The sequence below is a fragment of the Lutra lutra genome, chromosome 18 (genome assembly GCF_902655055.1).
Source record: "Lutra lutra chromosome 18, mLutLut1.2, whole genome shotgun sequence".
In the NCBI taxonomy this organism is placed as follows: domain Eukaryota; kingdom Metazoa; phylum Chordata; class Mammalia; order Carnivora; family Mustelidae; genus Lutra; species Lutra lutra.
The window spans coordinates 13,686,863-13,714,259 of record NC_062295.1 but is presented as its reverse complement, the minus strand read 5'-3'; the positions used below and the strand labels follow the sequence as shown (position 1 = coordinate 13,714,259).

General features: G+C 51.7%; 1 protein-coding gene and 1 long non-coding RNA gene across 5 annotated transcripts in view; one reads left to right on the top strand and one right to left on the bottom strand.

Moving 5' to 3' along the window:
- Window positions 1-24,087, top strand: part of LOC125090476 (uncharacterized) — a 365,554-nt gene extending 341,467 nt beyond the window's left edge. For all 4 annotated transcript variants that reach the window (XR_007124346.1, XR_007124345.1, XR_007124347.1 and 1 more), the window contains 3 exons: window positions 19,517-19,590; window positions 22,307-22,391; window positions 23,993-24,087. This is a non-coding gene — a long non-coding RNA (uncharacterized LOC125090476). The remainder of the gene's footprint in view (window positions 1-19,516; window positions 19,591-22,306; window positions 22,392-23,992) is intronic.
- The window catches only part of XYLT1 (xylosyltransferase 1), a 304,182-nt gene continuing 297,121 nt past the window's right edge, over window positions 20,337-27,397 (bottom strand). The window contains 1 exon segment of the mRNA XM_047713155.1: window positions 20,337-26,117. Coding sequence (XP_047569111.1) covers window positions 25,795-26,117 — 323 coding nt within the window. The 3' untranslated portion in view covers window positions 20,337-25,794.

Genomic DNA, 27,397 nt, shown 5'->3' with positions numbered 1-27,397 from the left:
AAGCCTTCCCAGTGAACTTGGACCAGAATGCAAACGGGCCTGCTGGTGGTGCGTGATCCGCCCTCCTCCCCAACAGCAGCACCAGCCACTCTCCCTGTGCTCACTCCACGCCTGCCTTACCAGCCCTTCTAGCAAATTCATACCAGATACGATTGTGTCACATCTCCCCTTACAGGCCCCCAGTCCTTCGAGATCTTCTGTGGTGTCCCGTGGTGCTGAGGATGAGAATCCCAAAAGGGCCCCCGAGTCCATCACAGCTGGGCTGTGACCACTCCGACCTCCTCCCCCGTGACCCCCATCTCTGGGGTGCAGCTGCCTCCCGTGCATGCAGGACTCTCCCCATCATGGGCTTTGCGTCACCGTAGAGGCTCTCCCCTTCCCTCCCTTCATGTCAGTACATCACGTCTGAGCTTCAGCGTAATCCTCTCATGCCGAGCTCCCATCCTCTTATTATACGTGCTTATTGCATTATAGACTCTCGCTCATGGCTTCCTAGTGGCCGATTTTCATTTATTTACACGCTTATTATATTAGCAGCTGTCCTCCACAGCAGACTCGAAGCTCTGCAAGGAATGTGGCCGTGTCTGTTTTATGACCGTGTTCAGGCCGGTGTTGTGAATTGTACCTTCCTCACAGCACTGAGAGGTGCTAAGTAAGTATTAGGAAGGACTAGGAAGACTCAGCACCCCCTTCCATTACAAAGCCCCACGTTTGGAGGATTGGGCCAACTTGAGTTTTCTGGAGCTCTGGGGGGGGGGGGTACAGGTTGAGGTGAGGTGGACTAGGGAGGCATGAGGCATGAGGGCAGGTTAGAGCATCAGGAAATGGTGTTACCTGACATTCTCCGGCCTTTTTGTGTACCTTTGTCCGATCTTATCCTCTGTTGCAAAGCCCTTGAAGGCAGGCATAGGACCTTTTCTTCTGGTCCCATGAGCATCTTGCTCAGGTGCTGACCAAAGCTGCACGAATGAAGGGATGTGTGCATTATGGATTCAGCCGAGATCTTATTATCTGAGCTGAGGTTCCCTCAGGAGTCACTAGGGGAAGGAAAGGAAGGCTTGGGATGGTTATTTATCTGTAAGACATGGTGTGTTGGAGGTTTTTACACAACGTGATAGAAAGGGCCTGAATGGGTCCTTCATAGGCTAACATTTTTTGCAAGCATACTTTTGCCAGGCCCTGTGATGAATGCTTTGTGGGCGTTATCTCATTTAACATGAAGTTAATTTGCAGTGCTGCTTGCTTTCTAGAATGGGTACACTGAGGCTTGGAGACAGCTAACCAGTCTAAGGTCAGAGAGTAATTGGCAGAGTTAGGACTCAGATGTGGGTCTGACTTCCCAAATTCACAGACGCAGTGTACTGCAAGGACTCCTTCACTACCTCTGGGCCCATGAGGGAGGTGGCCAATGTCTTTGCCTTCATGTCCTGGCCCATGGGATGGAACATTCCATTCACGCCCAGATATCAAGGTTGAATGGGAGGATGTGTGGGGGCAGAGAGGCATCAGGGATTCCTTGGCCTGAAGGGGGTACCCTGATTCATTCACTGAGCTCCTGTGCCTCATAAGCATGAAAGGGCGCAGTCATATCACGTGACCTCCCATTTCTCAAGCCTCTGATGATGTCCAGGCGGCAGTGTGCATGCAAGGTGACCCTGAACGGGTACCTGCTTTCCAGTCCCCACTGGAGGGGTCCCTTCCATCTTAGCAGACTCAGAAGCCAGAAGAGGTATTTTGCTCTGGTTTCTGGTAATTTGCTCTGTTGTGTGAACTTCTGTGTTTGCTTGTCCAATTTCATGAAAATTGGATTAGTAAGTCTTCATTGGTGCTGACTCAACCAGTCTACAAGGGTTGGTGTCAAATGGAAGCGGAGCTCACGGGTGTGATGGTTGGACCCATGGCTGTTGGGAATCAGGATTCTGTGGGGGCATATGGTAGGTTACTCTTAGGGAAGATGGTATCCTCCCCCTCCCCACTCCCCCCCCCGCCCCGCAGAGCTGTGAAAAGTGGAGGGACACTTCTTGCATTAGAACAAGGAGGTGGGGGGCACCTGGGTGGCTCAGTGGTTAAAGCCTCTGCCTTCGGCTCAGGTCATGATCTCAGGGTCCTGGGATCGAGTCCCGCATCGGGCTCTCTGCTCAGCAGGGAGCCTGCCTCCTCCTCTAGTCTCTCTCTGCCTGCCTCTCTGCCTACTTGTGATCTGTCAAATAAATAAATTAAAAAAATCTTAATTTAAAAAAAAAAAAAGAACAAGGAGAGGGTTTGCTTCAGGTGCTGGTGAGCTTGTGGATTCGATCAGGGTGTCTATTCATTTATTCATTGAATCTTTTTAGATGTGCACCTGCTATGTGTCCGGCTGTTTTGGGCTCTGGAGAACCAGTGATGACTAAAACAAAATTTCTGTCCTCCTGAAGCTTGTCTTCTTTTGGGGCTAGGGGAATGACCACCGGATGAGAACACGACAGAACAGCAAGCAGCAATTCTGTCCAGTGCTTCTGTATTCTCTGGGAAGTATGAGAAGAGGTCATCTTTGTAAAGATTTTATTTATTTATTCGAGAGAGCAATTGCGAGTGAGCGGGGAGAGGAGCAGAGGGAGAGGGACAGGCAGACTCCGTGCTGAGTGCGGTGCCCGATGCAGGGCTGGATCCCAATGGAAGATGTCATCTTTTTAAAAAAAACATATTTATTGAGATATAATTCACACATTATAGAAATCAGCCATCGAGAGGGTACAGTTCAGTGGTTTTTAGTATATTCACACCCGTGTGCAGTCACCACACAGACAATTTTAGAACATTCCATCACCCCGAAAAGAAACTATAAGCTTCAGCCATCACCGTCCTATGTCCTACCCCCACCTCCAGCCCTAGGCGCCAGTGACCTACTGCCCGTCTCTACAGAGGTGACTGTTCTGGACAGAGAAAGAGCCCTCTTCTGAGAGTGAGGGGCTAGGATGGACCCTTTAGCATCCATTCCTCCCAAAGGAAGCCTCAGAGCTCCCTCTAGGATCCAAATTTCCATTGCTCTGTAAGTTTGAGTTCTGGGAGTGGGAGGGGGTGCGGGCCGGTGCCCTGGTCCAAAATCGCTCTTTCGTGACCTTACCTTCCTCGGCTAAACCCTCCCCGAGGTGGGGCCTCCCAGCCAGCCTGTGCGTGCGCGTGCGCATGCGCGCACACAGGAGCCATCCTATCCCGCATGCAGGGGTGTCTCCAGGTAATGATCAGCGTGTCCTTTCGGTGGAGCCTCCCCTTAGTCCACGCGGCCGTCATTCTGCGGCAGCAGCCCGCTCTCTGCTTCCCCCGCCTCCCACCTTGCTTCCTTCCAGCCTGTTCTTCTGAAGACGTCAGGAGAAATGTGATAAAGCCGGAATCAGATCCGGTCCTTCTTGGGTTGATGACTGTCCCGCGGGGTCCTCTCGGTAGCTGAGGCTCCTGTCCGTGGCGCACGAGGCCGCGCCTCACGTGCCCCTGCGTCATCTGTCCCTGCCCCCCTTGGCCATCGGAATCACCTGCGGTCCCTGCACAGTTGCCACGAGCTCCCTAGCAGGCCTCTGCACGCGCTACGGCCCCTCTAGGACACTCTTCTGCCCCCGGCATCCAACTCCCACTCATCCTTCGGGCTGCAGCTTGTGGATTACTTAGGGATTATTTTAGGGGCCTTCCCTGTCTCCTCAGAATGTCGGTGGGCGCCTGTGTTATTTCTCCACTGCTGCTTGACATACCCTCACCCCCAAACTTAGCATTCTCTCGCGGTGCGTACTTACTGTCTCATGGTTTCTCAGGGTCAGGAATTCAGGGATTGGTGGTTCGGGATCAGGGTGTCTCGTGAGTAGTCATGATGTCCCCTGGGGCTTCAGTCCTCGGAGAGCTTGACCTTTGTAGGATTTGCAATGTCCACACTCCCAGCTTCCTGCACTCATCTGATGGAGCCCCTAGCAGACTGTTGTCACCCTCTGTCTTGCGCCCCCCTCCCCCCCCCCCCCCCCCCCCCCCCCCCCCCCCCCCCCCCCCCCCCGCCCCGTGAGTTCCTTGAGGGTCGGGACTGCTTTCCCTTTGCAACCATTTTCCTAGATGATTCTTTCGGTTCTTACCTCGTGCTTGGTAACCATTCCTGTGTTTGAATGAACCAGTGATCTGTCCTGGACACACAAAAGGTACAGACTGGTGCCTCTCTCACGTCGCAGGCCTGCAGACCACCTGGGGGTTTGGTTAAAACGAAAATTCTGATTGAGTCAGTCTGGGCTGGAGGCCGAGGTGCTGTGTTCTAACGAGCCCCCAGGTGAGGAGGATGCTGCTGCCTCCGTGGAGGACGGGTCTAGAACACGTGACCCTAGTCCCCAGCAAGCTTCCTGCCCTAGTGCAGAAGACCGGGTGCCCAATGGGACAGCCTGAGGCCGGCCACGGGGCCGTGTTCGCCTCGTCGTGGGCTTCTCTACCGTGTGCTGGCCTCGTTCTCTCTTCCTTGGCCCAACGCGGTGGAGCAGATGCCAGTAAAAGTCAGGAAGGCGTCTGTGGGATGCAGAAAGCATTTGAAGCTTACGTAAGTTCTCCATTGGCTTTGTCTCTGGAATAGAGCTGGGGTGTCCCTCATGTTTGGGCAGAGGGGCTGTGTAGCATGAGCCAGGGCCAGAGGGAAACCGGCCAGGCTTCCTGGGAGGATCTGGAAGAAAGGCAGGGTTGGGTGGTGGCAGGTGACGGAGTCCAGTCTCCATCCCAGAGCACTCACGAAATCCAGCTTTGGCTGGAAGCAGGCTGATAGACCAGATGACATGTTTATACTCTTCTTTCCAGGTCTTGGAAGCATACACAATTCTAAGGGTCGGCTTTTAAGGAAAATTGAGTTGATTTGGAACTTTGAAACTCTTTCTGTTAATATCTTGGGTCTTTTATACTCGTGGCTCTGATTGTAGCAGTGGGGGCACTGATGTGTATGCCCCCACTGTATGAATTCTCTTGATGGGACATCTGGGGTCTCAAGCCAGCTTGCTGCTTCCCTCGTGAGAGTCTGATGGGCGCAGGGGGCAATCACGGACACCCCAACCCTTGGGGGAGCAGTTTCACGTCTGCTGAATCCAGTGCTCCAGTCTTGACTATGGATTGCAGTCACCTGGGATCTTTAAAAAAAATGAGGCCGGGGCTCTGCTTCCCGACTTCTAACTTCACTGGGCTGGAGTGTGGTGTGGATACGACCGTATAAAAAATCCCGTCCAAGGAACTCTGTTGTGTGGCTGTGGTGGAGAATCCTCTGGCTTGATCACAGGTGAACCCCTCACTAATAGTAAGGCCAGTGGAATTTCCTTCTTCATGTGTGTGTGTTTAACAAATGGAAACATGGTATTACAAGGTGGAGTGGCTGGTTCAAGGTCACATCACCGGTAAGTCAGGGCATCAGAACGTAAGCCTATAGTAGTCTTTTCCAGTTTGCATCAGGATTGCCTCTGTGTGGCTGGTGTTATGCTCCTTACAAAGGAAAAGAAACTGCGTGATGGTTAATTTTACTCCCAGCTTGACTGGACCCTGATATTTGGAAAGATTACTCTGGCTAGGTCCGTGAGGGGGTTCTGGAGTAAGACGAATATTTGAATCTGTAGACTGAGTAAAGCAGATTAACTCTTTCTCTGTTGTGGGCAGACCTCATCCATGGGATGACACTGACCCTACCCCACGTAGCAAGGGGGTGTACCTCCTGCCTGATTCTCTTGAGCTGGGACATCGGTCTTTCTTTAGACGCCAACCGAACATCAACTCTCTTTTTGGACTGGAACCACACCTCTCGTTCTCAGGCCTTTGCACTTGGACTAGAACTTACATGGTCAAGCCTCCTGGGTCTCCAGCTGGTGTGACTGTGGATTTTGGGACTTAGGCTCCATAATCAGGTTAACCAGTTCTTTATAATAATAAATCTAATTAATAATAATAGTAACAAATCCTATTATTTTTATTAGTTTTATAGTTCCTAATCATATATGTGTGTGTGTATATATATATATATATATATATATGAACAGAGGATATATATATATATATATATCCTCAGTTCCTCTTTCTCTGGTGAACCCTCACCAATACACTGAGAGGTAACAGATTTCTGGATAAAGGTCAGACTTGGAGGTAGGGTATGGTTAGCGTGGGTTCTCTCTCCTTTATGCTCTTTCATCTGCTGTTTCCGGTCTTGGAAGCTAAGTTTAGACCAGTGCCCCTATCAGTTGAACAGACCCGAGACGCTCTGATGACAAAGACAGTGTCCGCATCTGCTGGTGCAGACCGTGAACAGACCAGGTGGGAAAACAGAAGTTGGCAGGAAGACTTGACTTCATTGACCCTAACCCCAGGGTGTGAGTGTTCTTTGTTTGGAATGATTCTCTGTTCTGGAGTTGATCCAACATTGTATTCAGACACCTGAAACCTACCTGCCCACTGTCCATCCCCAGTTAAACCAGCAGATGCTCATGGTGGAGGTTGGAGATGTTGGAGTAATTCCTTTGGTGGTGAGGGGAGACCCCGAAGGCCTTACACAGAAATAACAAGTGTTCTCTAAGGAAGGAAACCAAGGTGCACAGCCCCCCTCCCCTTGTTAGCCCGGGGGGGTGGGTGGTGGCCAGTCAGACTCATCAGGTTGGGGAAGTATTTCGTGGATATTGCTTTCATTGCCTGGCTCCAGAGCGCCTCTTAAGAGAGAAGGTTAGAGTTTAGGAGAGAACCTCCCTTTATAGTGTTCGTTAGGTATGGAATGTGGGGGCGCTGGGGGACTGATCTGCGGAGAAGCTGCGGGATGGCTGCTCTTCCGGGTGGAGGAGAACGGGCAGAAGGAACGAGAAGACTGGGAGTGGAGACTGCACGGCTAGTCCAGTGGTGGAGGAGAGATTTCTGGGTCTCCTGGGAACAGGGGTGTCTAATACGACATTCCAGGTGGTTTGAAATGCTGTCCTGCGATCCCTTCCCTGACAGCGCTGGTACCTCTTCTGTCTGCGTCTCTTGGCAGTAACATTTGGGGGAGTGGTGCGGTCGGTGCTTATTGTGGGATGGGGGTGTGGTACGGCACAGAAAGACAACTTTGTGGGGGGAAACCCTGTACAATAGAAGGGTGACCTGTAAGAGGAACCAGTTCAGTGGATGTGGAGCCCAGGGCTGTAGCCGAACTTGAGTGCCCTCAAGAATCTCCAGAGAGATGGGGGGCAGTGCTGGGTGTCCCTTAGTTCAGGGTGCTGGAGAAAATCTCCCTTAAATATCAGAAGCCAAGGTGTTATGTAGCACCTTGTCATGAATAGAGACCTAAGGAAGTCCTCAAGTCTCAAATAGAACGATTGTGGCAAGCAGATTGTGGCAAGCAGAGTACGTGCAGGCCCCTGGAGAAATTACGGGATTAGAGACTCATTCATTAAACATGGCAACACCGCCTTCTGGGTCAGGCCCTTTGTTGTGTGCTGAAAATAGAGACCTTGCCCCGCCTCTGAGGAGCTTTTACTTCTGGGCTTTGAAGGCAGGGGAGCTGACATTTGCCGAGCTCCTCCTCTGTGCAGACGGGGGCTGTGCGTTTCATAGGTGCACTGTCCTAAGATTCTTCCAGCAGCTTTGCAAGGAACCATCATCCCCAATGGACAGGTGGGTAGACTGAGACCCTTGAGAGGCTAGGGAATTTGACCCCATACCCGACCCAGATGATCCGTCATGAAACCAGTGTTTGGACCCAGGATGATCTGACCCCGAAGTTGGAGGAGGGGTCCTTCTTCCAGTCAGAGGCCCTGGAAAATTCCTAGTAAAGGGTTCAGCCTTGATTGGTGCTTTGAAAAAGTATCCCCCCTCTCCCGGAGTCCACTCCGGGGATATGGGGACTCCGGGGCGGAGTCCACTCTGCCCACTCTGCAGGGATGTGCCCAGCCTGGCTCCTCTCCTGGCTTTCTCCCAGGAGGCTCACCAGGGCTCTCCCCCTCAGCTCCCTTTCTAGAAGCAAACCCACCAACTCAGCAAGGCGCGGCCCCCTCCTCACAGATGAGTGTGGTGGCGGGGTGGGTTGGGGAGGGGATCAGGGAGAGTGCTGAGGGGACAGAGCAGGGGGAAGCTCGGAGGGGAGACTGGGAGGACCCCAGGAAGATGATATCCTGGGAACGTGGACGGTGGTTTTACAGGTTCGCCTCATCCACCGGAATTAGCAAAGGGCTGTCCCCGGGGGCCTTTTTCAGGAGCCGTGCGCCCTGCGACACGGAGAGGAGGAGAAATCCATCCTGTGGTCCCATAAGCACAAGTAGTCGGCGGCTGAGGACCTGAAGCTGAACTCTTCTGCACCAGCCGCAGGATCGTCATTTAAAACGATTTGCTCCAGACAGGCCCGGAATCCTTCTGCTTCAGGAATTACCTAGGAGCTGGGTGGAGACGCTCGCGGCATCTGAGGAGCAGAACTGAATCGGACTGGCAGGCCGGGAGCCCCCCCGAGCCTGGGGTGGGCGGTGGCAAGTGGACGAACAGCTGTCGCGTTGGTGTTTGCAGCGCGGTCTGGTCCGTACCCTCGGGGGAAACGCGCCTCTTCCACGGGGATCCTCTGATCGGATGGGGCTGTCAATCAGTTTCTTACCCAATCCTCTGGCCCCGGAGGTGGGGCTAGGACCCAGACCCAGCCAATGACAGCAGCGTGTGTGCCTGGCCCGGGGGATGTGTCCAGGGCTGGGCCCGGACCCCAGGTGGCCTGGGAGCGCCTTCCCGTTTGGCAGCGAGGACCGAGGACGGGGACGTTTCTGTGTGACACAGTTTGAAGGACATGCAGCAGGGACTCCTGGGGGCCGCCTGTGTCTCTCACAAGGCACCCGCCCGCCGTCTGGGGGGGAGCATGGAATCCCACTGGGGCAGCAGAACTGGAGACAAAGGGAACCATGAGTTTCGAGACCCCAGTTCTGTGGTCTCTTAGGGCACCCTCATTCTGGTCCTTTGTGCTTTGTATCTTCTGCAGTTGCATGAACCAATAGATTGTTCTTCCGAATAAACATCTTTTAGTTGGCTTACTGTGACTTGCAAGGGAGAGAACCCAGACTAATGCAGACAGGAACATTAAAAATCTGTTTCTGAGAATAGCTTCCTGGGAGCAGTTGGCCCCTTACACGTTCTGTGCTGGGTGCTGAGTTACAACTTTGGACTCTGCCCCTACGTGTCTGAACTTGAAGGGACCTCCGCCAAGGCCCCTTCCCCATCCAGTGGGTGAAGAGAGGAGCTCCCACGCGCACGCGGGGAAGAGCTCTAGTGATCACACTGCAAACTGGTGGCAGATCTGAAGCCAGAGAGTGCCTGGGTCTCTTGGCCCCCAGGCCAGCACTGGGCCCTGGAGGTCGGCCAGTATGCAACTCCCGGGCAGAACAGTGGAGCCCGCCAGCTGAATACCAACGCCCAGGGCCAGGAGTCTCCAACCCTTGACCTCTAGCCAGAGATTCCTCCTTCTGGTCTCCACTGGGACTTTCTTTCTTTCCTTTTTCTTTTCTCTCCCCTTCCTTCCTCCCTTCCTTCCCAGAGAGGGATCACAAGGAGGCAGAGCGGCAGGCAGAGAGAGAGAGGGAAGCAGGCTCCCTGCTGAGCAGAGAGCCAGATGCGGGGCTCGGTCCCAGGACCCCGAGATTGTGACCTGAGCCAAAGGCAGAGGCTAAACCCACTGAGCCACCCAGGCGCCCCTCCTCTGGGACTTTCAAGACCAGGGGAGGCGTGAATCATTCTTGATTGGGATCTCACTTTCAGAGAGCTGGCCTTGAACTCAACTTCAGGCCCCCTGGATAGCAAGGCCTCAAGCCAACCCTCCCAAAGGCTTAGCTGCTTCTACCAGAGGCTTGGCTTGGCATTCAAAGGGAGACCGGCCCTGGAGCCACTGCAGGGGTCGGCTGGGGACTGGAGGTGGGGTCAGGTACTGACCTGGTTGGGTCAGGATAGGGTCAGGGACGCTGCTAAAACAGAGCTTCATTCCCATTTCAGCTGCAGCAGCTTTCCCACCCCCCCCCCCGCCGTTTTTAATTTTCTTTTATGTATTGGAGTTAATGTGCAATGTTTTGGTTTCTTTTTAAATGGGTTCTCTATAAATGAAAGAAAAAAAAAAAAACCAAACCTGGAAAACCATTAGTCCGATGAACTTGAACCAACCACTGCTATTCTCTGAACAATAGGTGACATGTGACAGGACAAATCAGCAAGAAAAAAATTCCAACCAATCTTTTCGTGAAAAGGGCCAGAAATGTCATTGTTGAAGGGGGAAAAAGAAATCACTGTTGACTTTACAGTAACCCACGTCTTGCACAATTTTATGAAATAGCGAATGTAAAGACAGCATCTTGGCTAGATGTTATGCCCATATGTTAATTAAGAAATAGGGCCTCATCCTCTTGTTCATTCATTAGATGCTCAGAGTATCTGTGCTCTGGGCTTACCATGCTAGGCGCTTGGAACACCACAGTGAAAAGACAGGTAGCATCTTTCCTCCTTTGGAGAGTTGAGAAGTTCATCCTTCCCTTGCAATCAAACCCTCTTCTCTGAGAACTTTTCTTTGGACAAGCTCAGGTGGAAAAAGGTTTTTAGCCAATAAATCTGGAATCCATCCATGTTTCCAAAATCACTTAACTTCTCTAGCTGATTTCTAGTTTTATTTATTTTAATTCCAGTATCACTGACAAAGTTACATACTTTTCAGGTGTACAATGATTCAACAATTCTATGTATGACTCGGTGGTCATCGAGATAGGTGTGCTCTTAATCCCATTCCCCCTTTCCCAACCCCACCCCCATAACCATCAGTGTGTTCTCTGTAGTTAAGAATCTGGTTTTTTCATTTGTCTCTTTTTTTCCTTTTTTCTGAAATTCCACAAATGAGTGAAATCGCGTGATATTTGTCTTGCTCTGACTGGCTTATTTCACTTAGCATTATCATCCCTAGATCCAGCAATGTTGCAAACGTGACTAATATGACTAGTACTCCATTGTGTATACGTACCGCATCTTCTTTATCCATTCATCTCTGGATGGACACATGGGCTCCTTCAGACCATGGCTATCGTAAAGAATGCTGTAATATATATGTGTATATATCCTTTGGAATTAGTGTTTTTGTTATTTTTGGGGTAAATACCCAGTAGTGTGATGACTGGATCATAGGATAGTTCTATTTCTAATCTTTCGACGAACCTGTTTTCCAGAGAGACTGCGCCAGTTTGCATTCCCATCAACAATTCCTTTTTCTTCACATCCTCACCAACACTTGGTGCTTTTAAAAATTTTTGATTTTAGCCATTCTCCCGGATGTGAGGTGATGCCTCATGGTGGTTTTGATTTGATTTCCCCAATGATGAGCGACGATGAACAACTTTTTATGTGTCTGTTGGCCGTCTATAGGTCTTCTTCAGAGAAATGTCTTTTCATGTCTCTGACATTTTTATTTGTATTATTTGGGGGGTGTGTGTGTGTGTGTGTGTGTTGAGTCGTAGATGTTCTTCATTTATTTTGGATACTAACCCTTTATCAGATAATGTCATTTCCAAGTACCTTCTCCCATAGGTTGTCTCTTCATTTTGTTGACTGTTTCCTTTGCTGTGCAGAAGCTTTTCATTTTGATGTAGTCCCAATAGTTCATTTCCCTTGCCTTAGGCGACCTCTAGAAAAATGTTGTTACAGCTGGTGTCAGAGAAATGACTGCCTGTGCCCCTTTCTTGGATTTTTATGGTTTCAGGTCTCACGTTTAGGTTCTTACTCCATTTCGAGTTTGTGTCTGGCATAACAAAGGGGTCCAATTTGCATGTGGCTGTCCAGGTTCCCCAACAGTGTTTGTGGAAGAGACTTTCTCCCAATGCATATTCTTGCCTTTGTTGTCAAAGACTAAGTGACCATAACATGGTGGGTTTATTTCTGGGCTTTCTACTCTGTTCCATTGACCTGTGTGTCTGCTTTCGTGCCAATACCATACTGTTTTGATTATTACAGCTTTGTAATTTATCTTGAAATGGGGGATTATGATGCCTCCAGTTTTGTTTTTCAAGATTGCTTTGGCTATCTGCGGTCTTTTGTGGTTCCATACACATTTTAAGATTACTCTAGATCTATTTTTTAAAAAATGCTGCTGGTATTTGGTAGGGATTGTATTAAATGAGTAGATTGCTTTGGGTAGTGTAGACATTTTAACAATATTTGTTTTTCCAGGGCACCTGGGTGTCTCAATTGTTAAGTGTCTGCCTTCTGCCCAGGTCATGATCCCAGTGTCCTGGGATCGAGCCCTGCATTGGGCTCCCTGCTTAGTGGGGAGCCTGCTTCTCCCTCTCCAGCTCCCCCGTGCTTGTGTTCCCTCTTGCTGTCCCTCTCTGTCATAAGTAAATAAAATCTTAAAAACAAGGGGTGCCTGGGTGGTTCAGTCAGTTGAGTGGCTGCCTTTGGTCATCATCTCAGGGTTCTGGGATCAAGCCCTGCATCGGGCTCCCTGCTCAGTGGGATCCTGCTTCTCCCTCTCCCTCTGCCTGTTGCTTTGCCTACTTGTGCGCATGCTCTCTCTCTCTCTGTGAAATAAATTAAAAAAAAAATCTTTTGAAAAAGAAAAAAAAAAACAATATTTGTTCTTCTAACCCATAGATATGCAGTATCTTTCCATTTCTTTGTGTTGTCTTTAATTTCTTTCATCAGTGTTTTATAGTTCTCACAGTACAGGGCTTTCACTTCTTTGGGTTTATTCTTAGGTATTTTACTATTTTTGTGCCATTTTGCAAATGGGATTGTTTTCCTTCTCTTCCTGCTCCTTCTTCGTTAGTGTATAGAAATGCAACAGACTTCTGCACGTTGATTTCATATCGTGTGACCTTCTCAAATTCATCTATCAGGTGTACCAGGTTTTTGGTGGAGTCTTTAGGGTTTTCTGTATAGATACTATCCTGTCATCTGCATATAGTGACAATTTTTCTTCTTCCCTTCCAATTACTCCTGCCTTTTTTTCTTGTCATCTGATTGCTGAGGCTAGGACTTCCAGTGCTGTGCTGAAGAAAAGTGGCGAGAGTGGACATCCTTGGCTTGTTCCTGACCTGAGGGGGAAAGCTATGTTAGCTGCCGCGTCTTCTGCATCGATTACAAAGCTCATCTGGCTCTTCTCCTTTCTATCACTTTGATAGATTTTTGAGTGTGGAACCACACTTGCAGCCCAGGAAATAAATCCCATGAGATTGTGGTGGACGATTTTTTTTTTTTAATGTGTTGTTGGATTCACTTTGCTAGGATTTTGTTGGCAATTTTTGCATCTATGTTCATCAGAGAAATTGTCTCTGGTTCTCATTTTTAGAGGTGTCTTTGTCAGCTCTTGGTATCAGGTTAACGCTGCCCTTGTAGAGTCGATTGGGGTTCATTTTCCTTCGTGTTCTATTTTTTTGGAATCACTTGCGAACAACAGGTATTAGTTCTTCTTTGAGTGTCTGGCAGAATCTCCTGTGAAGCCATCTGGTGCTGGACGTTTGCTCGCTGGGCGTTTCGGGATCACTGCTTCCGTCTCCTTGCTGGTAATCGGTCTGTTCACATCTTCTGTTTCTTCCTGTTTCAGTTTTAGTAGTTTACTTGTTTCTAGGATTTTCTCTTTCTTCTAGGTTGTCCACTCTGTTGCTGTACAGGTTTTCATAATATTCTCTGAAAATTGTTGTTGTTATTTCTTTTCTCTCATTTGTGATTTTGAGTCCTTTCTGTCTCTTTTGTTTTTTGATGAATCTGGCTGGAGCTTTATCAGCTAAATTGATCTTTTCAAAGAAGCAGTTCCTGGTTTCATTGATCTGCTTTATTTTTTTTTTTTAATTTCTGTATTATTTCTGCTCTCATCTTTATCATTTCCTTTCTTTTGCTGGTGAGGGTTTTGTTTGTTGTTCTCTTTCTAGCTCCTCTAGGGGTAAGGTTAGGTTGTTTATTTGAGATTTTTCTTCTTGAGATTGTTCTGGATTGCTGTACACTACCCTCTTAGAACTGCTTTTGTTAGAGGCACCTGGGTGGCTCAGACGGCTGAGCGTCTGCCTTTGGCTTGGGTCATGATCTCAGGATTCTGGGATGGAGCCCCGGGTTGGGCTCCCAGCTCAGCAGGGAATCTGCTGCTTCCTCTGCCTCATCCCCTGCTTGTGTTCTCGGTCTCAAATAAATAAAACCTTAAAAAAAATGCTTTTGCTGCATCCCAAAGGTCTTGGACCATTGTGTGTTCGTTTTCATTGGTTTCCATGTACTTTTGGTTTTCTTCTTTTATTTTCACCCATTCATTGTTTAGCACATTTAACCTCCATGTGTTTGTGGTCTTTCTAGGTGTGTGTGTGTGTGTAGCTGACTTCTAGTTTCACAGCATTGTGGTTAGAAAATAGGCATGGTGTGACTTTGATCTTTTTGAATTTGGGGAGTTTTGTTTAGCGGCCTAATTTGTGACCTGTTCTGGAGAATGTTCTATGTGCCCTTGAAAATAAATTTCTACTATTTTATAACAGAATGTTTTGAATATATCTCTGAAATCCATCTGGTTTAATTTGTCATTCGAAGCACTGTTTCCTTACTGATTTTTTTTTTTTTCCCTGTTTGGGTGGTCTGTCCATCAATGTAAGTGGGTGTTAAAGTCCCCTACTGTTACAGTATTATTATCATTTAGTTCCTTTATGTTGGTTAGTAACTGTTTTATGTATTTGGTTGAGCTTATGTTGTGAGCATAAATATTTACAATTGTTGTATCTTTTTGTTGGATTATCCCCTTCAGGATTATGTAGTCCTCTTTGTCTCTCTCTCTCTTTAATTAAGATTTTATTTATTTATTTATTTATTTATTTATTTATCTATCTATCTATCTATCTGTCAGGGAGAGAACACAAGCAGGGGGAACAGCAGACAGTGGGAGATGCAAGATCCCCACCGAGCAAGGAACCTGACCTGGGACTCGATCCCAGGACTCTGGGATCATAACGTGAGCCAAAGGCAGACGTTTAACTGACTGAGCAACTCAGGGGCCCCATCCTTTGTCTCTTCTTCCTGTCTTTGTTTAAAAGTCTGTTTTGTCCCATATAAATTTTGCTACACTAGCTTTCTTCTGACATCCATTTGCATGATAACGTTTCTATATCCCTTGTCAGTCTGCAGGTGTCCTCAGGTCTGAAGTGAATCTCTTGTAGGCAGCATACTGATGGGTCTTGTTTTTTTAATCTACTCTGTCACTGTGTCTTTTTATTGGAGGGTCCAGTCCCTTTACTTAAAAGTCATTATTGATACGTATTTACTGTTATTTTGTTACTTGCTTTACGGTTGTCACTTTTCTCTAATCCTTTCTTGTGTACTCTCTCATGTCTACAGTTTTCGTTAGTGATATCTGTGGATTCCTTTCTGTTCATTATTTATATATATATTATTGGTTTTTGATTTGTGGTTACCATTAGGTTTGTATATAACATATTCTGCATTAGGACAGTCTATATTGAGTGGATGGTCACTTAAGTTCGAACCCATTCTTTATCCCCCACCCCGACCATATTTAAAGTATGTGGTGTCATATTTTACATCCTTTTATTTTGTGAATCCCTGGACTGATAGTTCTATAGAAATACTTTTTCTTTCTGCTTTTGTGTGAACCAAGCATACTTTGACTTCTGGTCTTTCTACTCAGAGGGTCTTCTTTAAGACTTTTTGCAGGGCTGGAGCACCTGGGTGGCTCAGTTGGCGAAGCGTGCCACTCTTGGTATCGGCTCAGGTCATGACCTCTGGGTGATGAGATCGAGCCCCACATCAAGGTCTGTGCTCAGTGGAGTCTGCTCGAGATTCTCTGTCTCCCTCTCCCCTCTGATACACAAATAAATCTTCTTAAAAAAACATTTCTTTCAGGGCTGATTTAGTGATCATGAACTCCTTCAGTTTTTGCTTGTCTGAGAAACTTTTTTTATCTCTCCTATTTTGAATGACAGCCTTGCCAGATAGAGTATTCTTGACTGTAAATTCTCCTCTTTTAGCACTTTTATAGATCATGTTCCTCTCTTTTGGCCTGAAAGGTTTATGCTGAAAAATCCAGTGATAGCCTTATGGAGTTTCCCTTGTACATGACTTTTTTTTCTCTTGTTCCTTTCAAAATGTTCCTTTATCCCTGTTTTGTTTTGTTTTGCCATTTTAATAACTATGTGGATGATCCCTTTTTTTAATTTTTATTTATTTATTTATTTATTTTTTTGCGGTGGGGGGCTTTGGGGAATGCTCTCTGTGTCTCCTGGACCTGGATCTGTTTCCTTCCCCAGATCTGGGAAGTTCTCAGCTATTATTTCTTCAAGTAAATGTTCTGCCCCCCCTTACTGCTCTCTTCTTCTGGGATCCCTATAATGTGAATGTTTTATGCTTGATGGAGTCACTGAATTTTGTCAGTCTCTTCTTACTTTGCATAATTCTTTTTTTCTCTCATTTGTTCACCTTGATTACTTTCTATTACTCTGTCTTCTAGTTCATTAATTCGTTCCTTTGCATATTCCAGCCTATTTCTCCATGAAATGTATCTTAAATTTCATTTCTTGAGTTCTTCACCTCTGACTCGTTCCTTTTTATGTTTCCCATCGCTGTAAGGGTCTCACCGATGTCCTTCATTCTTTTCTCAAGTCCAGTGAGTATTTTTATGATCATTACATTAAATTCCCCATCAGGCATGTTACCTCTACCCACTTCGCTTAGGTCTCTTGCTATGGTTTGGTCCTGTCCTTTCATCTGTGATCGATTCCTCTTTCTCCTCATTTTACCTAACTCTCTGTGTCTGATTCTGTGGGTTGGGAATGTCAGTTTCGTCTCTTGCTTTTGAAACCAGTGGGCGGCAGCGCACTTCTGTCAAGGTGGGGCTTGTCCTCCTCTGCGGGGTGGGGCTGGAGGGAGGGAGTGCAACCCCCCTGGAGACAGGCATGCCGGCTCCCCAAGGTGGCTGAGTGGGGGGAGGGAAGTGGCACCTGCCAGCTCCTTTGTTCCTGGAGAAGTCCCTCAGGGAACTCTGAGATGACTAACCAGCACTGCCTCAAGTCAGCCCCAGGTGCCTTGCACACTGCAGGTTTGCACTCTCTGCAGAGACAGCAGGTGGCTCCTTCGGGGCGGGGACTCAGCTCCTGATTGCCCTCTGGGCTCTCTCAGAGCTGATTTTTAAGGTTTGAGGCTTTATGTCCCCTCCTCTGATTTTCAAAGCCAAATGCTGTGGGGATTTCTCTTCTCCTTGCAGGCTCTGTGGTGTGCTAGTTTGTCGCTCTCCGCTCTGTGCCCATGGCTCCCTCCCTCTGGTAGTTCCACTGAGCCCTCGACTTTCCTACCCTCTTGGATGTGAACTTTTCTCTACAATTGGTGGTGGAGTTTGGCAAGTCTCTGGGGTCCTTTCACGGCGTTGGCTCTGATACAAGTTATCTGATTGTATCTTCGGGATGAGAGGAGTTTAGAGTCTTCTTACTCTGGCATCTTCCAGGAAGTCTCCCATCAAGTGTATTTTTAATTTCACTTACTGTGTTTTTCCTCTTTGCTGGGTTCTTTTTTATCTCTTTGTTCAGGAGCTCATGGATGTCCTCCACTCTTTTCCCCAGTCCAGTGAGTACCTTCAGATCATTACTTTAAGTTCTTTATCAGGCACATTACTTCTCTCCATTTCGTTAGCTCTCTTGCCATGATTTTGTCTTGTTCTTTCGTTTGGGACCTACTCCTCTTTCTCATTGTGCCTAACTTGCTGTGTCTTTTTCTTTGTGTTAGCAAAGTGAGCTTAGTTTCTTGCTCTTGAAAGTAGGGGCCTTGTGGCGCCTGGGTGGCTCTGTCGGTAAGCATCTGCCTTTGGATCAGGTCATGATCCTGGGGTCCTGGGATCGAGCCCCACCTCAGGTTCCCTGCTCAGTGGGTAGGCTGTTTCTCTCTCTCCCTCTGGCCCTCCCTCTGGCTCGTGTGCTCTCTCAAAAAAAAAAAAAAAAAAAAAAAGGCAGCCTTAGGAAGAAGAGGTCCTCTAGTGCCCTGCAGGGCCGCGTCCCCTATTGGTCAGAGCCTGCTCCTTTGAGGGTGTTTCTGTGTGTCGCACGTGCCCTGTTGTTGTGGCCCAGCTACATCTGCTTCAGTCCAGTAGCACCTGCAGTGGCTGCCGGTCGTGGGGAGGATTTGGTCTTGGTGGCCGTGGTGTGCCAGCCTCGGGCCGCCTCGGGCTTGAGGGGAGTCAGAACACGGGTTTGCTAGAGCTGCAGTAGCTGCCAACCACAGGTCTCCTTCCTGATCGTCCCCTGAGCAGCCTTCATCGGTGGGTGGGTGGGTCCGCCGTCGGACAAGGTTCCTTCCCCCTGCCCACCCCTGCAGTCTGTTGGAGGCGTCTGCGGAGTTAGCTTTCCCTCGCTGTGGGGATTCGGAGTGGTGGTGGCCCCGGATGGGGCTGCTAGCCCCAGTGTGGACGGGCTCCAGCCGAGTGCCGATTGTGGGGGGTGTGGATTTGCCACGTGCTAGGGGGTGGGGGTGTTTGTGAGCAGCCGGTCCTCAGCGCGGCGGGGGGGCCCTGAGGCTGGGGGCTGGGGCAGGGTTAGGGAGCAGAGGTCAGCGCTGCGCTGTTGCCCAGGTGACGGTGTGCTTATACAGCAGGGAGGCCTTTGTTCCTAGAGGAGTCTCCCAGCGATCTGTCCCTCTGGGACAGGTGCTAAGATGAGTAGGTAACTCTCCCTTGTGTCCACCCCGGGCATTTCTCAAACTGCTGCTTCTGCGCTCTATCTCCCTGGGCTGCTGGTTGAGCTGCCTCTTTACTTAAGGGCGGGACACCATGTCCTGCTGCCTTCCCAGCTCTCCCGGAGCCGAACCTGCTGAGTCCCAAAGCTGCAGATGTTCTGTCCCACTGACTGTTAAGAACTCGAGAAGTTAAGCCTCTCTGGTTTTCAAAGCCAGATGTGAGGGGGACTGGCCTTCCCGCAGGGGGTTCCCTCGGTCTCCGGTGCCTGGGGTGGGTCTGCTCCTCTCTGCGCCTGTGGCCCCCCTCTGGCCTGCAGACAGTGCCCTGGGGCAGTCTGGCCCCCAACCACGTCTGTGGCCCTCCTTCCCCCTTTGATGTGGCCTCTTCTCTCCATTCAGCTGCGCAGAGTCTGCTCGGTCAGTGTTTGGGTCACAGAGTGAGCCTCCGGTCCTCCTACTCTGCCATCTCCCCGGGAAGTCCTGACTGGGGCATTACTGAGTGTGGAGTTCAGGGCAGGCCACCACGACACCCCCAACCCCCATCGCCATCCCCGAGTCACTGACTGTAGCCTATTTTGTTCCAGTTGTGTGGCCCCATCTGGGTCTCAGGGGCACTCTCTGCCTTTAAGGAGGCGGAAGGGAGAATTAACAGTATCTGTGCAATGCAGCCACCTGGGCGCTCTCCCACCCTGTCCATGGCCTTCGGGAGCCACATGTAAGCATGGCGGTGAGGCCAACCCAAGGAGGGAGCAGCATTCCTCCTGAAGACTTGAGAAGGTCTCCCTGGGGCCTGGGGAACCTTGGCTCTAGTTATGACCACGATGTATCTTGGTACCTTCAAGCCGATCACTTCACCCACTGGAGATTCTCTATCTTTTGCTTGTAGGATGAAGGGGCTAAGACTTGGATTTTTCCGGAGGACCACATGAGTGGCCATTTCTGGATGAACGAGGAGCTAAGGTAAGACTGCGCGCCAGAACACACATTCACAATGGCGTCGCACAACACACGTTTCATGTCGCGGTCGCCAGTCGGGAATGGCTGGTTGGGGGGGGGGGGGGCTTGCATGGTGTGACAATCCGGGGGCCTGGCTCCTTCCCTACTGGGGCCCCGCCCACCTTTAAACTGCCAGCTTTGTGAGGTTTCCCAGAAGAGTAGAGCAGAGCGACTCACCAATGCTCCAAATCACGATGATTCGAAAACTTGGCGCTGGAAATTTTTTGGGCCGGGTCTTCGAGTGCCCTGAGTCCCTCCCACCCACATTTCACGGGCCAGAGGTTGGCCACAAGGCCACAGCTGGGCGCGAGGACATCTGGGAAACGTGGTCTAGCTGTGAGGTGAGGAGGAAACACGCTGGCTACACGACCAGCCCGCTGGGCAGAGAGAACCATTCGCTGCTTTAATGGCAGTCCTTCCCGGCTGGCCTTGAATTACCCGACTCTGAAACCACGCACTTTCACCTCGAGCAGGGGAACCGTGTGCAGGAGGGTCCCGCAGTAATGTCACTGAGTGAGGGCTGCGGGCTGGATCAGGGAGTGCGTCCAGACCTCCAGCTTTTCCCGGGAGCCCCAGCTCGGTCCTGGGGTCCGGGCATTCCATCCCTCGTTCGGATGACGGATTCAATAATCAGCCAACGGAGGCAGGAAGAGCGCACCGGATTTCGTGAAGATGCAGGATACTGCTGAAGAGAAGCCATACAGCCACTGTTCCATAAAGACAGTATTTTTTTTTTTTAATTTTAAAATTCTGCATCTGAAAACACAGTATGACAGAAAGCATCGCTATACACCTGCAGTGTTGGTATGATACAGGATTTAATACATCCACTGGTTTCTGCAAAAAATTTTGCTTTGTCAGACAAACTCCCCTAGACAAAAAAAATACAGCTAAGGCACAATTTTGTTGTTTTTCTGCTAAATGAAGATACAGAAAAGGTGCAAAAAATGAGCGGCTAGTGCAATCGCTTCCGAGAGACACGGGCTGCCTCGAGGGAAAGCGTTTGACGGTCCGAAACTTGATGACTGGTCAATTTCAGATAGTTCAATCTCTTTTAAATACTCCTTTGAATAAATAGCAAATATCTACATCTTCCAGTGTGTGCCATTGGAATTCTTTTTTTTAAACTTTATTTACAGATTTTTTTTAAATCAATACATTACAAAATAGTTCTGTACAGTTTTATGCATATCATGATCTATAACAAAATAGTTATTTTTAAAAACTATTATCACCACATGTCTTTGAAAAAAAATGGGGGGACAGTAATAACTTATCGTGAGGCCTCTAAAAATACCCAAAACGGACACTACTGACAACATAATATTAAAAACAAAAAAGACGACGGAGAAAGGACTCTAAGGACGGTTGCGCTCAATTCCAGTGAATTTCCTGCGGCAACCCTGGGGGGTTGTCTTTGGCCTCCGACGGGACCTGGAGCGACGGACCTCGGGAGTGTGATCCCTCTGAGAACAGGACCCATCCGCTGGGAATATGGAACGCTCCCCCTTTCCAGGCAGGAAGGACGGAGAGGGAAATAGAGAAACTCTCCTGATTTACCCCTGGACGAAGTCCCTCAAGTCCCCAAGCCTCAGGGGGCGGGGGGACAGGAGTGCAGGTGCTCACCCCCAGGGGGGACGGAAGCCACCTGGGGCCTCGGCGTGTGCTCGACAGCGACAGCATGCTGCACCAGCTGGCAGACGCCAGCCCGCTGGCCCGGCGGGAACGCCCCAGCCTTTGTTTTACCCAGAGGAACGACAGGAGGGTGTTTTTTTTTTTTTAAGACGACACGTAGAAGCCATTTCTGTAGCGTCTGCAGCCTGCAGAGGGGCAGCCCCTGGCGGAGGCGGCTGCCGTGAGAGCGCCAGGATGCTCGCTTCCAGCATGTTGGTGGAGGTCGGAGGGAGAGGGCAGTCAGCTTTCCAAAAATAATGTTAAGGCCACATTTCAAAAAGGAGAAACCTAAGGCTTTTGGGGGTGGGCGGGGAGCAGGGGAGACGAAGCAGGTGGGAGTGAAATGAAGGATGTTGCAGAGGTGGGGCGCGTGGGGTGGCAGAACCTGCTCTCCTGGGGGCTGCGGGGCGGGGGCGGTGTTCCTGGCAGGAGGGAGGGGTGGGGCGGGGAGGGCGGCATGTTCCCTGCGTGGGGCTTGGGGAGGACAGAACCAAAGACAGTGTGAGGGGCAGACACAGGTGGCGCATGAAAGCCCTCCCTGGTCCTAAGCGGGGTCTGTACAGTATCTGGTGGCCGGGTCACCCGAAACAGAAAAAGAACCAAACTTCAGAAAGAGAGAGAAACCGTCACAGAGAGGGAAACAGAGGGAGAGAAATTTGCATAGATTGCATGTTCAACCCAGCACGTTTGGGACACATAATTAGCCCCCCACCCCCGGTAAACTTCTCAGCAGACACGATGAGGTAGCGCCTGTGTGAGACCCATGGGCAGAGTAAGGTGCCCGAGCCGAGGAGGGCGTCCGGGGGCCAGCACAGCTCGGACACGGCGTCCCAAATGGGTGCCAAGATGGCTGCTCGGACCTGGGACTTGGAGCGAGGCGGGGCTGTTGGATACACCCCTCCTTCCCTGACTGTCCTCCTCACCTCCCCCTGGGCGGGCGGGAATTCTGGAAGGTGTGGGCTTCCTTAGGACGTGTCTCCAAATTCTTTTTCTTCTTTTTTTTAAGCACCATCTTGGGACCAGGACCCCTTCCCAAGCCAGTTCTCCTGGGACACCTCTCCGCGGACCGTCTCTCCCGGGTGGAATGACAGGTAAGAGGCTCCTGTTCTCCCTTCCGCAGGATCCGCGAAAAGAGCTAGAATTTTTGCCTCTTCCTACTGGCGGCTCATTTCCTCCATCAGGGCATGATCTCTTGGTAAACCATCTCCTGCGAGCAGGGGTGGCTGGCCATGCACAGGATGGATGAACTGTGGAATTGCTCTTGGCCCACACTCAGAACCAAAAAAACCCACTGCTGCCACTTAATAGTCAAATTTCCTACGGAAATCTGGATCTCTGGCTTCCTTTACCAAATGGGAAGAGTCTGCAGGCTCACGGACAGCCGAGATGCTGTCTTTGGATGGGCCGTGCACCCCACCACTCCCTCCTGTCTCACGCCAAGCATATTAGTGTTGGCTACCCCTACCCTAGAGTGTGGCTTTGACCTGGCAGGGCCTGGCCAACAGCTGTGCCTAGTACGCCCGCCCCCCTCGAGTGCTTGTGTCCTGAGTCCCCGGTGGGCTTGGCTGTGTAGGCCGTCTTGAGTAAAGCCCTACCTCCCGCAGCTCCTTGTCTCTACTGGGCACCTCCCTGGCAAAGAGATGGAGGTTCCAGCCCGTGTCGCCCTTGTACCTGTAAACCGGGAGCCAGGAGGCAGCCTGTCCGCCCAACCGAGGATGTGCTCAGGAGCTGCAGTCGCTTTGTGGGGTCTTGTGGGGTCTTGATCGTCCTGAGTGCACTGGCCTCTGAGAAGTTAAACTAGCAAGGGGAAATGAAGCTGGGAGGACTCGTGATCTGACCAGAAAGGTCTTTTTCCAAAGCGAGGAAAGGGCCTCCTTCTTAAACATGGGGTCTGGGCACTGCTCGTGTCCTCGAGGGAGACTGCTGACTCAGGCAGACAGGCTGCCACCCGAGCGTCCCTGGACAGGTTGGCTGGGACATCACAGGGGGTGCTACAGCCTCCTGAATGCTTCCTTCTACCCAGGCTGCCCCCAGGCGCCCAGCCGGTGAGCCAGGGCAGGACTTCAGGCCGTCACTAGGGTTTGTCTCCTGTGCTAGGGTCCAATAGCCCGAGCTCCCGGCTGCCTGACCCAGCGGCCTTTCAGGACTCCCTCCCTCTCAGGCAGATACAGTGTAGCTGTTAATGTGTCCCCGGGGAAAACCTCACCTTCTCGCCAATCCTCCTGGCCTTTGTTTGGAATTCTTTTTTTTTTAATAGCAAAGTTATACCCTGGTCAGAAAACAGAAGTCTTTAAAGAAACACTGGGTAGGACTGGCTGACTTCCTTGCCGTGAGCAGGGGGCGGGTGGGGATCGTGCCCAGAGTAGACCTTCTCTGCTGGTTCTGGGGGTGAGCCACGTCGGTGGGTGCAGGTGGGCCCCAGGGAGAGGTCTGCAGGGACACCGGACCCAGGCCTGAGCCCTGCACAGGATACCGTGGAAACCACGGGACTCCTGGCGAGGAGGGTGACGAGGAAGGCTCCCTGGGTGGGCTGGGGCAGAAGGTGGCGGCGGCCCAGGCTTCTGGGCACCTAGAGTCTGCACGTTCATTGAGCGACAATCCGCCCTTTCTCAGCAAGCGCCCCTGAGGTCTCCGGAGCCCCTGTGACATGGGTAGCTCTGGGCTCATCTGACCACGCCCCCTCCTGCTGCAGTGGCTCTCTCTGCCTCCCAGGCTCGGAGGTAGGCTCTGCAGCGGGAATGGCTCAGGAATTCCAACCCCCCCAGGACCGGAGGACCTGCTGAGGCTCCAGGGTCCCCAGGGGGACCCCGCTTTCGGCCAGCAGATGCTGGTGCAAGCGTTCTCCTCGTGATGTCCGACACCCCGGCTTTTCTCTGAGGGCATGAAGAATGCAGAGCAGACAGGAGAGAGACACACTGGGGACGGAGAGGGAGGCAGGGAGGGTGGGGAAGGGGGGGGCCTTTCGTGAATGAAGGCAGCTTCAGTTAGTAAGAGACATAACTGACCAGCTGCAAAAGCAGCACCTACTCATTAGTCATTGACTAAAACATAAATAATAAATACTGAAAGTGTCCCTCCTCCGGCCCCTCCGTGGCCCACAGAACATGTGGCCGGGCAGGGCAGGGTGGGGGTCGGGGGTGCTGCGGTACCTTCACACCCACGCTGCCCGGGAACACGAGGATGGGCTCCCCGGGGCAGGACAGTTGGAAGCTGGGGTCGGCCTTGGCCAAGGAAAGCCTCTCCTGGGGGGAGTGGGGGCTGGAATCGGAGAAGGAAGGGGCCTTAGGCTGGGTTCTCCAGCGGAGCGGGGCTGGCCCTCCGAGGCACACAGCAAGGTCACGGTGCAGGGATCTGGCAACTCAAGCACTTGGAAGAACGCTGTTGTTGAGGTTTGAGCCGATCGGACGCTCAAGCTTCTAGCTTTCCCGCTGCTCAGCAGAGGGGCCCACTGGCACCTCTGAGAAGGGCGTGAATTTGAACACCAAATCTGAAATGCCTGTCCTAGAGGCGAGAAGCCTGGTCCCTCCCCAACCCCCGCCCCAGAATGAGGGTGTGGGGGGGCATTCCCAAGGTTGGGTGGGCTTCACCTCCGTGTGGAAGGCCTCAGGCTGGGACGGGTATTGCTAGGCTATCCGGCTCAGGAGTTGGGTCCCAACCATCTGAGTTTCATGGCCACAGGCCCCAGAGTTCTCCTTGTCCAAGACCCACGAGGTCAGGGTCTTGGTCTCCCAGCCCCTGCACAGATGCTCGCATACCTGAGCCTCATAGCCTTTCTGTAGCCTCGTGGGGCAGTCTGGGAGCGAGGCTGGCCTGGAACGCAGACAGTGGGGAACCTCGGCCACGTCCCATCAAAAAGCTCTCCTGCTCATCTAGCTAGTAAGGAGGCCGACTCGCCAGAGAAGGGCTGGTGGAAGGCTCATCCAGTGCCCTTCCCCTCCAGGGGCGGGAAGATGAGCCTCAGGGCAGGGCTGGAGGTCATGCCCAGGGTCTGGGCAGTGCTCTTCACAGGGGGTTCTGTGGAGCCCTTGGGTTCGGGAGGAGCCTCAGGAGGCGCCGTGGGCAAAGGCTGAGCTTTGACAAAGAACCTCACCCTCCCCAGCAGCCCGGATGTCAACCACACCTTGAACTTGTACCTCCAACTGCGCTTCGTAAACAGAATTCTGCTCAAAAGAAAAGTTGGAGAATCACTTGACTGGGGGGACTGCCTCACTGTGGGGGAGGACAAGGAACCTGGAGGCTTCGAGGGCCAACCAGAAGAGGTAAGACCACCATGGCCCCGGGACTGCGCACGCCTCGCCCCCCAGAGCCGGGGGGGAGGGGGCAGGTTGTTGGCAGGAGCTGCCTTGACCTCCGCACCTTCCTGTCCATCGTTCTGTAGCCGGGGGAGCCCCTCTCACAAAAGGCACCCTGGCAGCAGGGGGCCAGGGTCCGGGCGCCACCAGCCCTCAGGCTACTTTCCCTCGGACATCCGCTGGGGCCCGCACGCGCCCGGTGCTACCTGAGCCGGCCATCGGGTTTGACAGCTCCCAGCTCGGACTTGGGGTCGGGGCTGAAGGAGCTCCAGGCGGTCTGGCTGCAGGTCTGCATGACAGGGCAGGCTGTGGGGCCCGCGGCACAGATGTCCATGGCAGTCCACATGCCCCCCACCAGCGAGTCCAGCCAGCGCTCCAGTCCTGCGCCCGTGGAGGCCGCGTTCCGCCGGGCCTGCTCCACCTGGGCCGGACTGACGGGCAGGCTGAGGACGGGGTTCAGGCTCTGGAAGCTCTGCTCCATGTAGGCGCTACGCGGGGGCCCGTTGTGCAGCTTCAACGCCTCCTCTGAAAGCCACAGAGAAGGAGGAGCGGGTCAGGAGAGTCCCAGAGCAGGCACCGCCCGCGGGCCTCATGGCCGTTGGGGGACACTATCCTGCACGGTGGCCGCAGCCCCGCCGCACAGACGAGGACCCGACCTGCAGGGACACTCCTCCCATACCCATGAGCCCCCCGGTGCAGGGCACCGTCCACTCGTCTGTCCCCAGAGCAGTCCAGACCATCCGTCCATTCATTCACCCACATTTTCAGCACCGACTTGGTCCAAGGCATTCGTTCAACACATACTTGCTAAAACTCCCTCTTCCAGGCATTCCTTCATTCACTGGACGAAGCTACAAGGCCAGGCCAGGCCCCACTCCACCCCCTGGAGTGAGCGGATGTAAGACTACAGCCCTGCGCGGGGAGACGGAGGACGAGCCCTAGAGCAGGTCGTTGTACCCGGTGCTCAGGAACCCGGGTGGACTGCACGGGGCGGGGGCTCAGCGCAAGGGCTGCGCACGCTGCGGCCCTCGGGCCAAGGGTGGCCCACTGGGTGCGGTAAATCAAGTAGCGCCGGGACACAAGCCGTGCCTCTTGGCGGACCTGCTGTCTGCAGCCAGTTCTGCCGCCAATGCGCTGCGAAGCCCTTGAGACAGAGACCGAGTGTGGCCCGCAAAGCAGGGAAGCTTTACTGTGTGGCCCTTTACAGTAAAAGCTTGCTGCCCCCCTGGAGCCAGAGAGGACCGAGGATGTTTATTTTGTGTGAGGGGGTAAGGGAGACCTTGCAGAGGTGCCTCCTGAGCTGAGTGCTGGTTAATGAGACCGGGGAAGCCGCAAGCAGATCATGGCAAACAGAATTCTGGGCAGAAGCAAAGCCTCATTAAAGGACTTTCTGCAAATCACAGAGCTAATGAGAGTCGGAGCCAAGCTGGAGTCTGGGTCTGTGGATGCACCTCCACCGGCTCTGCTGAGCAGCACCTCCCGTGTGAGCCCGTGGGCGGCTGCCGGGGCTCCTGGGTCGGGGTCCCCAGGGCTCATGTCCCTGGTGTGTGGCTTCGGATGTCAACGCCGGGTGCCTGCTTTCCTGGACCGTCAGAGGAGTGCAGTACCGAGTACCTCAGAGCTCAGTGATGGTCCCTGTGCTGATTTCTAATAAGTGCTTACAGTGGCGCCCGGCGTTAGTATCCAAGCTAACCTCCACCACTCGACACAAAGCCCCAATAATCCAGCTAGAAGTGGGCAGGAGCTATCCAGGTGGCCAGCAGACACACGGAAAGACGCTCACCGTCACTCAGCATCAGGGACGC